Below are 13450 nucleotides of genomic sequence, written 5' to 3' on the forward strand. Positions count from 1 at the left end.
ATTTCAGGCAGAAGACTTGTTTGGTTAGCTCTGAGCACCAACGTGTGGCGCATCAAATAATTCTAGTGGTTCACAATCCAGGAAAGGCCTATATTGTACAAATTAAATGGGAAGGAGGAAGTGCAGCCAGCGAATCAGCTCAAGAGGATAACATGGTAGGCCATGAGATACACTGCCTGGGGACAGGGTGAGCTGTTCATTGAGCTTGGTCGTTTCTTTTAAGTGGTGAAATGGCAAATCAAAGCAGCCTGTGACAGAACCCAGAAAAAGTGCTCTCGTCACAGTTGCTACACAGGCAACTCATGCCCATCAAGGCACAGATGTACTTCGCCAAACTAGATGTGGAATTGTAATTACTGCAAATAGAGGAACATGTAAGACAAGTTGCACATCTCTCAGGCAGGTATTCATGTAGCTCATGGGCTCCTGGGTTTCAGCAAGTTTGGCAATTATGGTGGTGCAACTGGTGATGAGCATCACAGGTGGGAAAACACATCACATTTTGGGAATTCTTGTCCATTTTCCATGGAAAGGATTTGCAAGAAAAGTTATATTCAAGGATTGTGGTTTAAAGCAAAAGGGTGTACAAAAATAAATACATAAATATCTGAATCAGATGACATAAATAATTAATAAAAACAGAAAATGCTGCAAATACTCAGCAGGTCAGGCAGCAACTGTGGAGAAAGAAACAGAGTTAAAATTTCAGGTTGATCAATTGTTCAAGCACTCTACAGCCTTCTGCATACGTACGAAGTTCAACAATTTTAGTTGATAACCTCTGCCTCCATCTTGTTCCAGGTGATTTTGTATTTTTTTTTGCTGGCTTCTTTTTTTAATCTTTTCATGATGCATTCAGATGGTTGCTATATAACCATTCATTTGTCTCTTTGCTGTACCCATTGCCATTCTCTTTGGCATCATGAACTCTGCTGTTACTTAATTTCTTCTGCCCACCAACCTATCACACACCTCCCCTTTTTTCTTCCTGCCCCCTCCTCCCTTCAAATGGCTTAAAAATTCTTCAATTTCATCTTCCTTCTATTCTGATGAAAGATCATTGACTTGAAATATACTCTGCTTCAGATGCTGCCTTACCTGCTGAGTATTGCCCACATTAATTTGCTTTTGCAGAAATTACAGAATGCTTGTTTGAACATGATCATTCCTCAGTTCAGAGGAGCATGAAAATGTCATGTCATGATGACAACTGACCAAAATAAGTAATATAGAATGCAATTTACCTTAAGGAGAGGGGACAGGGAAACACTTTGTGGAATTTCTCCTTATGAAATTAAATAGTTTGGGTAAAGTCTGATACGGAGGATTGTGCACGGTCTGCAGCGACCTGGGTTCATGGATTGAATGCTATTCTCTCAAACAACGCTTCCTTAAGTCACTGATATTTTTCTTCATATTGAATGAAATATTATCTTATTAACAACAGACAATTTTTCCTATTCCAATTATATTTTTATTAAATGTTTCTAAAATTACAATCATTAGCAACATATAATATATATTTTTTTACATTCTTTTTCTGGATTTACGAACAAGGTTTAAGGTGTGAAAATGACAGTAAATGAAATTACAACATTTAATTTGATGCATTTCCAAGCACAGCACATACACGATTAACAAGCAAGAGTTTTAACATTAAGACCAGTGCATTGACACTCTCAGTAACTGCGCATTCCTAAATTCAGGATCACTCTGTTCAATTATAGGCTTTGTTTTCATGCACAGTTTTTGACTGGAAAGATTTATTTTTTATTTTTTGTAAATACACTGGTGCAAGTATATTTCAGTAACTTCAAAATTTAGTCATTATTTAATCACACCGGACTTCCGGTTGCAGCCATGCCTGAATAGGTCGCACGTTCGAAAGCTCCCGCCAGGAACGGACTTTAGGGCTCTCTAGAGGGGCCCCAATGGCACTTGTTTGACGGCTTCCAGTGTGGGAAGGTGACAGTAGGGTCCCCCCGACAGTATATGGATTGGACCAGGAGTGGAGCAGTGAAAAAAGGGATCTTGGAGCAGTGAAAACTGAGAGGAAGAAAAAGCAAGATGGCGGCGGGTGGAGACCAAGCAGCATGGGTGCAGTGGTCGCAGGAGCAGCAGGAGTTTCTTAAACGCTACTTTGAGGAGCTGAAGACAGAAATGCTGGCGCCAATGAAGGCGGCGATTGAGAAGCTAGAGGAGACCCAGAGGGCGGCGATTCGGGAGGTGCGGCAGAAAGCCTCGGAGAACGAGGATGAGATCTTGGGCCTGGCAGTGAAGGTGGAGGCACACGAGGCGCTGCACAAGAGGTGGGCGGAAAGATTTCAGGACCTGGAGAATAGGTCGAGGAGGAAGAATCTTTGGATTCTGGGTCTCCCTGAAGGAGTTGAGGGGCCCGATACTGGGGCATATGTGAGCACGATGCTCAATTCGGGAGCCTTCCCGAGCCCCCTGGAGCGAGATGGGGTTCATCGGGTCCTGGCAAGGAGACCCAAGGCCAACGAGCCACCAAGGGCTGTAGTGGTGAGGTTTCATCGCTTTATGGATAGAGAGTGTGTCTTGAGATGGGCCAAGAAAGAGCGGAGCAGCAGGTGGGAGAACACGGAGATCCGAATCTACCAGGACTGGAGTGCAGAGGTGGCCAAGAAGAGAGCTGGCTTTAATCGGGCCAAGGCGGTGCTCCATCGGAAGGGGGTGAAGTTCGGTATGCTGCAGCCAGCGCGATTGTGGGTCACATTCCAAGATTGGCACCACTATTTCGAAACGCCTGAGGAGGCTTGGAGCTTTATACAGACTGAAAGGTTGGACTCAAATTGAGGGTCTGTGGTTGTGGGGGGGGATGTCTGTTGTATATATGGTTTTAACTACGTGTAGGGAATGTTCCCTTGGTTGGGTGCTGGATGGGAATGGGTGAAGGGATTTGATTGGGAGGCTGTGGGAGAGTGTGGGCGCCAGTGTTGGAGGGAGGGGAGGCCCGGGGATGGGGGAATTGAGATAAGGCTGCAAAAGGAGCTGCGCCAGAGGGGGGCGGGGCCGGCTCAGGAAAGCGCGGGCTTTCTCCCGCGCTAGGGAAGGACGGCGGTGGGGGTCGGAGAAGCGCACACTGACTGAGGGGGAGGGGGGATTCCCACACTGGGGGAGGGGGGGGGGGGGGTGTCGATGGGAAGGTGGGATGGGCCGGGGGTCAGCAGGAGTCAGCTGACTTACGGGAGTGTTATGGGGGAGCAAAAGAGCTAGATACGGATCTAGCGGGGGAGGGGGGGGGGGGGTATAGGGTTGCTGCTGCATTGGCCAATGGGGAACTGGAAATAGGAGAGGTGGTCGGGGCGGGGGTTCACCGGCTGGGGAACTGGAGTGTGTGGGAGGCGCGGGCACATGACTGGCCTAGAAAAGGAGATGGCTAGTCGGGGGGGGGGGGGGGGGGCAGGGAGGAAGAGAGAAGCCCCCCCAATCCGGCTGATAACGTGGAATGTGAGGGGCCTGAATGGGCCGGTTAAGAGGGCCCGAGTGTTCACGCGCTTAAAGGGACTGAAGGCAGACGTGGTCATGCTTCAGGAGACACATTTGAAGGTGGCAGACCAGGTCAGGTTGAGAAAGGGATGGGTAGGACAGGTATTCCATTCGGGGCTGGATGCGAAGAACAGAGGGGTTGCAATACTGGTGGGGAAGCGGATGTCGTTTGAGGCCAAGAATATAGTAGCGGACAATGGAGGTCGATACGTGATGGTGAGCGGTAGGTTGCAGGGGGTGTGGGTGGTACTGGTAAACGTATATGCCCCGAACTGGGATGATGCCAGATTTATGAAGGGCATTCTGGGTCGTATTCCGGACCTGGAGGCAGGAAGCTTGATAAGGGGGGGGGGGGAGATTTCAACACGGTGCTGGATCCAGCATTAGATCGTTCCAGATCCAAGACGGGAAAGAGGCCGGTTGCGGCCAAGGTGCTTAGGGGGTTTATGGACCAGATTTGGGGGGGGGGGGGGATCCATGGAGGTTTGCTAGGCCCCTGGCCAGGGAATTCTCATTCTTTTCCCATGTACATAGAGCCTACTCCCGGTTAGATTTCTTTGTGTTGAGTAGGGCGCTAATCCCGAAAGTGGAAGGAACGGAGTATTCGGCCATAGCCATCTCAGACCACGCCCCACACTGGGTGGAGCTGGAGTTAGGAGAGGAGAGGGACCAGCGCCCGCTGTGGCGTTTTGATGTGGGATTACTGGCGGATGAGGTGGTGTGCGGGGGTGGTGCATTGAGAGATACTTGGAGGCCAATGACAACGGAGAGGTGCAGGTGGGGGTAGTCTGGGAGGCGTTGAAGGCGGTGGTCAGGGGAGAGTTAATCTCCATTAGGGCCCACAGTGAGGCAAGGGAGGGGGGGACCCTGCCCGCGACAATGTCCGGGGCGCTGATCTCACTGATTCTGAAGCGGGAGAAGGACCCACTGCAATGTGGGTCGTATAGACCGATCTCGCTCCTCAATGTGGATGCTAAATTGCTGGCAAAAGTGCTGGCTACGAGAATTGAGGACTGTGTCCCTGGGGTGATTCATGAGGACCAGACGGGATTTGTAAAGGGCAGGCAGATAAACACTAATGTGTGGAGGCTCCTCAACGTGATTATGATGCCCTCGGTGGAGGGAGGGGCGGAGGTAGTGGCAGCTATGGACGCGGAGAAGGCCTTCGACCGGGTGGAGTGGGAGTATCTTTGGGAACTGTTGCGGAGGTTTGGGTTCAGGGAGGGGTTTATCAGTTGGGTCAGGCTCCTATATAGAGCCCCGGTGGAGAGTGTGGCTACGAATCGGCAGAGGTCGGAGTATTTTCGGCTGTACCGAGGGACGAGGCGGGGTGCCCCCTGTCCCCCTTGTTGTTTGCACTGGCAATCGAGCCTTTGGCCATGGCACTAAGGGAGTCCAGGAAATGGAGCGGGTTGGTCCGAGGGGGTGAGGAACATCGGGTGTCGCTGTAAGCGGACGACCTGTTGCTGTATGTGGCAGATCCAGTGGAGGGGATGGTGGAGGTCATGCGGATCCTAAGGGAGTTTGGGGACTTCTCGGGCTATAAGCTCAACGTAGGGAAAAGTGAGCTCTTTGTGGTGCATCCAGGGGACCAGGAAAGGGGGATAGACGACCTACCATTGAAGAGGGCGGAAAGGAACTTTCGGTACTTGGGGATCCAGGTGGCTGGGAGCTCGGGGGTCCTGCACAAGCTCAATTTGACGCGGTTGGTGGAGCAGATGGAGGAGGATTTCAAAAGATGGGATGTGCTGCCACTCTCGCTAGCGGGCAGAGTACAGTCAATTAAAATGATGTTCCTCCCGAGATTTCTCTTTATGTTCCAGTGCCTTCCCATTATGTTTACCAAGGCCTTTTTTAAACGGGTAGGTAGGAGCATCATGGGTTTTGTGTGGGCAAATAAGACCCCAAGGGTAAAGAGGGTGTTTCTGGAGCGTAGCAGGGACAGGGGAGGGTTGGCGCTGCCGAATCTGTGCGGCTACTATTGGGCAGCCAACGTGGCGATGATCCGTAAGTGGGCAATAGAGGGAGAGGGGGCGGCGTGGAAGAGGTTGGAGATGGCGTCCTGCAGGGGCACGAGCCTGAGGGCGCTGGTGATGGCACCGCTGCCGCTCTCGCCGACAAGGTACACCACGAGTCCGGTGGTGGCGGCAACGTTGAAGATCTGGGGGCAGTGGAGACGGCATAGGGGCGAAATGGGAGCCTCGGTTTGGTCCCCGATTCGGGAGAACCATCGGTTCGTCCCGGGAAGGATGGATGGAGGGTTTCGGAGCTGGCATCGGGCAGGGATCAGAAGAATGGGGGACCTGTTTATAGATGGGACGTTTGCGAGCCTAGAGGCGCTGGAGGAGAAGTTTGGGTTACCCCCGGGAAATGCTTTCAGGTACATGCAAGTGAGGGCGTTTGTGAGGCGGCAGGTGAGGGAATTCCCATTGCTCCCGGCACAGAGGATTGAGGACAGGGTGATTTTGGGTGTATGGGTCAGAAAAGGCAAGGTTTCGGCGATCTATCAAGAGATGAAAGAAGAGGAGGAGGCTTCGGTAGAGGAGCTAAAGGGCAAGTGGGAGGAGGAGCTTGGGGAGGAGATTGATGAGGGCCCGTGGGCTGATGCCCTGAGTAGGGTTAACTCCTCTTCCTCTTGCGTCAGGCTCAGCCTAATACAATTCAAGGTTACTCACAGAGCGCATATGACAGGGGCGAGGTTGTGTAGGTTCTTTGGGGTGGAGGACAGATGTGGGAGGTGCTCGGGAAGCCCGGCAAAACATGTCCACATGTTCTGGTCGTGCCCGGCACTGGATGGGTTTCACGAGGACTATATCCAAGGTGGTGAAAGTCCAGGTCAAGCCGAGTTGGGGGTTGGCATTATTTAGGGTAACGGACGAACCGGGAGTGCAGGAGGCGAAAGAGGCCGGTATTTTGGCCTTTGCGTCCCTGGTAGCCCGGCGGAGGATCTTGCTATTATGGAAAGACGTGAAGCCCCCCCAGTGTGGAAGCCTGGACAAATGACATGGCAGGGTTCATTAAGCTGGAGAGGATAAAGTTTGCTTTGAGAGGGTCTGTGCAGGGGTTCTTCAGGTGGTGGCAACCGTTCCTAGACTATCTCGTGGAGCGCTAGGAGGAGGTCAGCAGCAGCAGCAACCCGGGGGGGGGGGGGTTCCCCCAAGGGTACTTTTGAATATCATATGGGGGGCTTAATATATGCGGGAGAAACCCAATGTATAAGTAGTTTATTATTTTTGATTGTGGGGTTTGTGTTCTTTCTTCTTTTTGTTATGGGGGGGGGGGGGGTTTGTTTGTTACAAAAATGTTGTTGGAAAAATTTAAATAAACATTTAAAAAATATATATATATTTAATCACACCTGCAGTTTTCTGTACAGTAGGCTGTTCATCTATAGCTACTTACTAACATTGTGTTAAAATCCTTTTGTAATGAGTAACCATATGCAGGAGGGTCATCTCTGAGAGCCCAACACCTACCATCATCAGGATTCCTCCTTTCTCGCTGAAGCTTTAGTTTCAAAATGTCATCTTCCAGGCGCTGGTTCTCAAGTTCCACAGCTAAGAGTTCAGCATCCAGTGACCTGTGGGGCGACTCGTGTTCTGTAATGTATGAGCAATGTCACAGATCCCAGTTAGAATGTCTGTATTTTTTTCTCTTTGACAACAAGCATTATTTCTTCTAGAACAGTCACTTTCCAAAAATAGAACAAAACATAGTTCTAGTTCTATAAATTTGATCCTGATCGCTACATACTTTTTTTTTTCTCCTTTGGTGGTCGTGTAGACTTTTCCAGGCGGTGAGCCTCTGCCTGAAGGCCATGTATTTGTGCAAGAATAGTCGGATCATTGCCACCACTCTGAAGATAGACTAGTTTCAGTGCACTGGAAAGAAAGGTAGAAACCATGATATGGACATATAGATTTTACATTAATGTAGCAAGTTAAATCTCCAGCTTTACTATTCCTTAAAGGCCAAGAAAGCGCCAGGGTCCCAGGTTCGATTCCCCGCTGGGTCACTGTGCGGAGTTTGCACGTTCTCCCCTTGACTGCATGGGTTTCCTCCGGGTGCTCCGGTTTCCTCCCACAGTCCAAAGACGTGCAGGTTCGGTGAATCGGCCATGATAAATTGCCTCTAGAGACCCCCCCCCAAAAAAAGGTTAAGAGGGGTTATTGGGTTACGGGGATAGGGTGGAAGTGAGGGTTTAAGTGGGTCGGTGCAGACTCGATGGGCTGAATGGCCTCCTTCTGCACTGTATGTTTTATGTATCTATGTATCCAGAACAACATAATTCATTTTTTTCTCATTACAAAAGCTGATCTGCTATATTTTCAAAATTTTCTGTTTTTATTTCAAAAATAATACAATTAGTAGAATCCTGAAATTTTACAGGGCAGGAGGCCGCGATTGAGCCCACCACACCTCTGCCATCTCTTTCAAAGCTTATTGATTAATTTCCAATTCCCTGCTCTACTCCCAAACCCTTTTACACTTTTCTTCTTCAAATCTTTAGCAATTTGTATGGTAGGGAATTCCATCTTCAAATAAATCTGTGTCAAAAAATATTGCTCTAATCTTTCTCTTTAACTTTCTACTAGTAGTTAATAAGCAATAACATGGTTTCCGGGTGCGGCGATGACCAGCTAAGTCGCACGTTTCGGCAGCTCCCGGTGGAACGGACTTTTGGGCTCTTGATAGGAGCCCCAACGGCAATTTTAACGGCTAAAAACACCGTGCGGTAAACCAGAAGGGTATTCCCCCTGGACACGGATGGAAAAAGGAGGGGAAAGTGGCCGGATTGCAGCGGATCCTTTGGAACAACGGCAAGGAAGGCAAGCAAAAACCAAGATGGCGTCGGAAGGTGGCAGTTTCATATGGGGCCCTGAACAACAAGAGTTCTTGAAATGCTGCGTGGAGGAGATAAAAAAGGAAATGAAGAAAGAGTTGTTGGCCCCGATACTACAGGCGATCGAAGGGCTAAAGGAGGAACAAAAGACCCAGGAGCAGGAGCTTCGGGTCGTGAAGGCGAAAGCAGCCAAGAATGAGAACGATATACAGGGCCTGGTGGTGAAGACGGAGATACAGGAGGCACATCAGAAACGATGTGTGGAGAGGTTGGAGGCACTGGAAAACAACGCAAGGAGGAACAACCTGAGGATTCTTGGCCTTCCTGAAGGTGTGGAGGGGGCGGACGTCGGGGCATATGTGAGCACGATGCTGCACTCGTTAATGGGAGCGGAGGCCCCGACGGGTCCGTTGGAGGTGGAGGGAGCGTACCGAGTTATGGTGCGAGGATCGAGAGCAGGAGAAACTCCCAGAGCCATAGTGGTGAGATTCCTCCGTTTTAAGGATAGAGAAATGGTCCTTAGATGGGCGAAGAAAACTCGGTGCAGTAAATGGGAGAACGCGGTGATCCGCGTTTATCAAGACTGGAGTGCAGAGGTGGCGAGAAGGAGGGCGAGCTTTAATCGGGCCAAGGCGGTGCTTCATAAAAGGAAGATAAAATTTGGAATGCTGCAACCGGCAAGACTGTGGGTCACATATCAAGGGAGGCACCACTACTTTGAGACGGCGGATGAAGCGTGGACTTTTATTGTAGAAGAAAAACTGGAATGAGTGGATTATTAAAAAGAACGTTTGGACAAAGTGGTGGGGCGAATGTGGGGGGCGAAGAGGGGTTTTATGTTCTAATCCTGCGGTATGGTAACTTTTCTTTCTCCCACAGGTGGTGATGGGGGGAGGGGGGGGGGGGGGGAGGGAGAGGAGATGGGGCGTTGGCCATGGGAGGCGGGGCCGAGGGAGAAGCGCGGGCTTGGTTCCCGCGCTATGATAATTATGGCGGGAATAGAGAAGCAGGAAGGAGGGGGCGTCGCACGGTGCGAGCCGTGGTCACGGGGGGAAGCCGAGGTCAGCCAGAGTTTGCTGACTTCTGGGAGCAACATGGGGGGAGTAATTACGCTAGCGGGGGGTCTAGCGGGGGGGGGGGGGGGGGGGGGGGAATTACTGGGTTGCTGCTGCTGGGGAAAGGGGGGAGTGGGTACGGGAGAGGATGGGCGGGGGGGCACCGCCTGGGGGAGATACAGCTGCGTGGGAACTGGGTGAGAAGCTGGAAAAAGATGATGGCTAACCGGCAAGGGGGGGGGGGGGGGGGGGGGGGTGGGAAGCCCCCCAACTCGGCTGATCACGTGGAACGTGAGAGGGCTCAACGGGCCGATAAAGAGGGCACGAGTACTCGCACACCTTAAGAAACTTAAAGCAGATGTGGTTATGTTACAGGAAACGCACCTGAAACTGATAGACCAGGTTAGGCTGCGCAAAGGATGGGTGGGGCAGGTGTTCCATTCGGGGCTGGATGCGAAAAACAGGGGGGTGGCTATATTAGTGGGGAAGCGGGTAATGTTCGAGGCAAAGACTATAGTGGCGGATAACGGGGGCAGATACGTGATGGTGAGTGGCAAATTACAGGGAGAGATGGTGGTTTTGGTAAACGTGTATGCCCCGAACTGGGATGATGCCAACTTTATGAGGCGAATGCTAGGACGCATCCCGGACCTAGAGACGGGAAAGCTGATAATGGGGGGAGACTTTAACACGGTGTTGGAACCAGGGCTGGATAGGTCGAAGTCCAGGACTGGTAGGAGGCCGGCAGCAGCCAAGGTGCTTAAAGATTTTATGGAGCAGATGGGAGGTGTGGACCCGTGGAGATTCAGTAGACCTAGGAGTAAGGAGTTCTCGTTTTTCTCCTATATCCATAAAGTCTATTCGCGCATAGACTTTTTTGTGTTGGGTAGGGCATTGATCCCGAAGGTGAGGGGTACGGAATATACGGCTATAGCCATTTCGGATCATGCCCCACACTGGGTGGACTTGGAGATAGGGGAGGAAACAAGAGGGCGCCCACCATGGAGAATGGACATGGGACTAATGGCGGATGAGGGGGTGTGCCTAAGGGTGAGGGGATGTATTGAAAAGTACTTGGAACTCAATGACAATGGGGAGGTTCAGGTGGGAGTGGTCTGGGAGGCGTTGAAGGCGGTGGTTAGGGGGGGAGCTGATATCAATAAGGGCACATAAAGGGAAGCAGGAGAGTAAGGAACGGGAGCGGTTGCTGCAAGAACTTTTGAGGGTGGACAGACAATATGCGGAAGCACCGGAGGAGGGATTGTACAGGGAAAGGCAAAGGCTGCATGTGGAATTTGACTTGCTGACTACAGGCACTGCAGAGGCACAATGGAGGAAGGCGCAGGGTGTACAGTATGAATATGGGGAGAAGGCGAGCAGATTGCTGGCACACCAATTGAGGAAAAGGGGAGCAGCGAGGGAAATAGGGGGAGTGAGGGACGAGGAAGGAGAGATGGAGCGGGGAGCGGAGAGAGTGAATGAAGTGTTCAAGACATTTTATAAAAAATTATATGAAGCTCAACCCCCGGATGGGAGGGAGAGAATGATGGACTTTTTGGATCGGCTGGAAATTCCCAAGGTGAAAGAGCAGGAAAGGGTGGGACTGGGAGCACAGATCAAGGTAGAAGAAGTGGTGAAAGGAATTAGGAACATGCAGACGGGAAAGGCCCCGGGACCGGACGGATTCCCAGTTGAATTTTACAGAAAATATTTGGACTTGCTCGCCCCGGTAATGACGAGGACCTTTAACGAGGCAAAGGAAAGGGGACAACTGCCCCCGACTATGTCTGAAGCAACGATATCGCTTCTCTTAAAGAAGGAAAAGGACCCGCTACAATGCGGGTCCTACAGACCAATTTCCCTCCTAAATGTGGATGCCAAGGTCCTGGCCAAGGTAATGGCAATGAGAATAGAGGAATGTGTCCCGGGGGTGGTTCACGAGGACCAAACTGGGTTTGTGAAGGGGAGACAGCTGAACACGAATATACGGAGGCTGTTAGGGGTAATGATGATGGCCCCACCAGAAGGTGAAACGGAGATAGTAGTGGCGATGGATGCCGAGAAAGCATTTGATAGAGTGGAATGGGATTATTTGTGGGAGGTGTTGAGGAGATTTGGTTTTGGAGAGGGGTATGTTAGATGGGTGCAGCTATTGTATAGGGCCCCAGTGGCGAGTGTGGTCACGAATGGACGGGGATCGGCATATTTTCGGCTCCATAGAGGGACAAGGCAGGGATGTCCTCTGTCCCCATTACTGTTTGCACTGGCGATTGAGCCCCTGGCGATAGCGCTGAGGGGTTCCAAGAGATGGAGGGGAGTACTTAGGGGAGGAGAAGAACACCGGGTATCTTTATATGCGGATGATTTGCTACTATATGTGGCGGATCCGGCGGAGGGGATGCCAGAAATAATGCGGATACTTGGGGAGTTTGGGGATTTTTCAGGGTATAAATTGAACATGGGGAAGAGTGAGCTGTTTGTGGTGCATCCAGGGGAGCAGAGTAGAGAAATAGAAGACCTACCGTTGAGGAAGGTAACAAGAGACTTTCGTTACCTGGGGATCCAGATAGCTAAGAATTGGGGCACATTGCACAGGCTAAATTTAACGCAGTTGGTGGAACAGATGGAGGAAGATTTCAAGAGATGGGATATGGTAGCACTGTCAATGGCAGGGAGGGTGCAGGCGGTTAAGATGGTGGTCCTCCCGAGATTCCTCTTTGTGTTTCAGTGCCTCCCGGTGGTGATCACGAAGGCTTTTTTTAAAAGGATAGAAAAGAGCATCATGGGTTTTGTTTGGGCCGGGAAGACTCCGAGAGTGAGGAAGGGATTCTTACAGCGTAGTAGGGATAGGGGGGGGGCTGGCACTACCGAGCCTAAGTGAGTACTATTGGGCCGCTAATATTTCAATGGTGAGTAAGTGGATGGGAGAGGAGGAGGGAGCGGCGTGGAAGAGATTAGAGAGGGCGTCCTGTCGGGGGACCAGCCTGCAGGCTATGGTGACAGCGCCATTGCCGTTCTCACCGAGGAACTACACCACGAGCCCGGTGGTGGTAGCTACACTGAAGATCTGGGGACAGTGGAGACGACATAGGGGAAAGACCGGAGCATTGGGGGGGTCCCCGATAAGAAACAACCATAGGTTTGCCCCGGGGGGAATGGATGGGGGATATGGAATGTGGCAAAGAGCAGGAATAACGCAACTGAAAGATCTATTTGTGGATGGGAAGTTCGCAAGTCTGGGAGCGCTGACCGAGAAATATGGGTTGCCCCAAGGGAATGCATTCAGGTACATGCAATTGAGGGCTTTTGCGAGGCAACAGGTGAGGGAATTCCCGCAGCTCCCGACACAAGAGGTGCAGGACAGAGTGATCTCAAAGAAATGGGTGGGGGACGGTAAGGTGTCAGATATATATAGGGAAATGAGGGACGAAGGGGAGACTATGGTGGATGAACTAAAAGGGAAATGGGAAGAAGAGCTAGGGGAGGAGATCGAGGAGGGACTGTGGGCAGATGCCCTAAGCAGGGTAAACTCGTCGTCCTCGTGTGCCAGGCTAAGCCTGATTCAGTTCAAGGTATTACACAGGGCACATATGACTGGAACACGGCTCAGTAAATTTTTTGGGGTGGAGGATAGGTGTGCGAGGTGCTCGAGAAGCCCAGCGAATCATACCCATATGTTTTGGTCATGCCCGGCACTACAGGGGTTTTGGGTGGGGGTGACAAAGGCGCTTTCAAAAGTAGTAGGAGTCCGGGTCGAACCAAGCTGGGGGTTGGCTATATTTGGGGTTGCACAAGAGCCGGGAGTGCAGGAGGCGAGAGAGGCCGATGTTCTGGCCTTTGCGTCCCTAGTAGCCCGGCGCAGGATATTGTTAATGTGGAAAGAAGCCAAGCCCCCGGGGGTGGAGACCTGGATAAATGACATGGCGGGGTTCATAAAGCTAGAGCGGATTAAGTTCGTCCTAAGGGGGTCGGCTCAAGGGTTCACCAGGCGGTGGCAACCGTTCGTCGAATATCTTGCGGAAAGATAGATGGGGGAAAAAAG

The 13450-nt window shown here is 51.2% G+C and overlaps 1 protein-coding gene across 2 annotated transcripts in view; it reads right to left on the reverse strand.

Moving 5' to 3' along the window:
• Nucleotides 1-13450, reverse strand: part of ccdc17 (coiled-coil domain containing 17) — a 95243-nt gene that overhangs the window by 21586 nt on the left and 60207 nt on the right. For both annotated transcript variants that reach the window (XM_072510817.1, XM_072510816.1), the window contains 2 exons: nucleotides 7264-7391; nucleotides 6987-7109 (listed from right to left, as the gene is read on the reverse strand). In XM_072510817.1, coding sequence (XP_072366918.1) covers nucleotides 6987-7109; nucleotides 7264-7391 — 251 coding nt within the window. The remainder of the gene's footprint in view (nucleotides 1-6986; nucleotides 7110-7263; nucleotides 7392-13450) is intronic.

The sequence above is a fragment of the Scyliorhinus torazame genome, chromosome 7 (genome assembly GCF_047496885.1).
Source record: "Scyliorhinus torazame isolate Kashiwa2021f chromosome 7, sScyTor2.1, whole genome shotgun sequence".
NCBI classification, from domain to species: domain Eukaryota; kingdom Metazoa; phylum Chordata; class Chondrichthyes; order Carcharhiniformes; family Scyliorhinidae; genus Scyliorhinus; species Scyliorhinus torazame.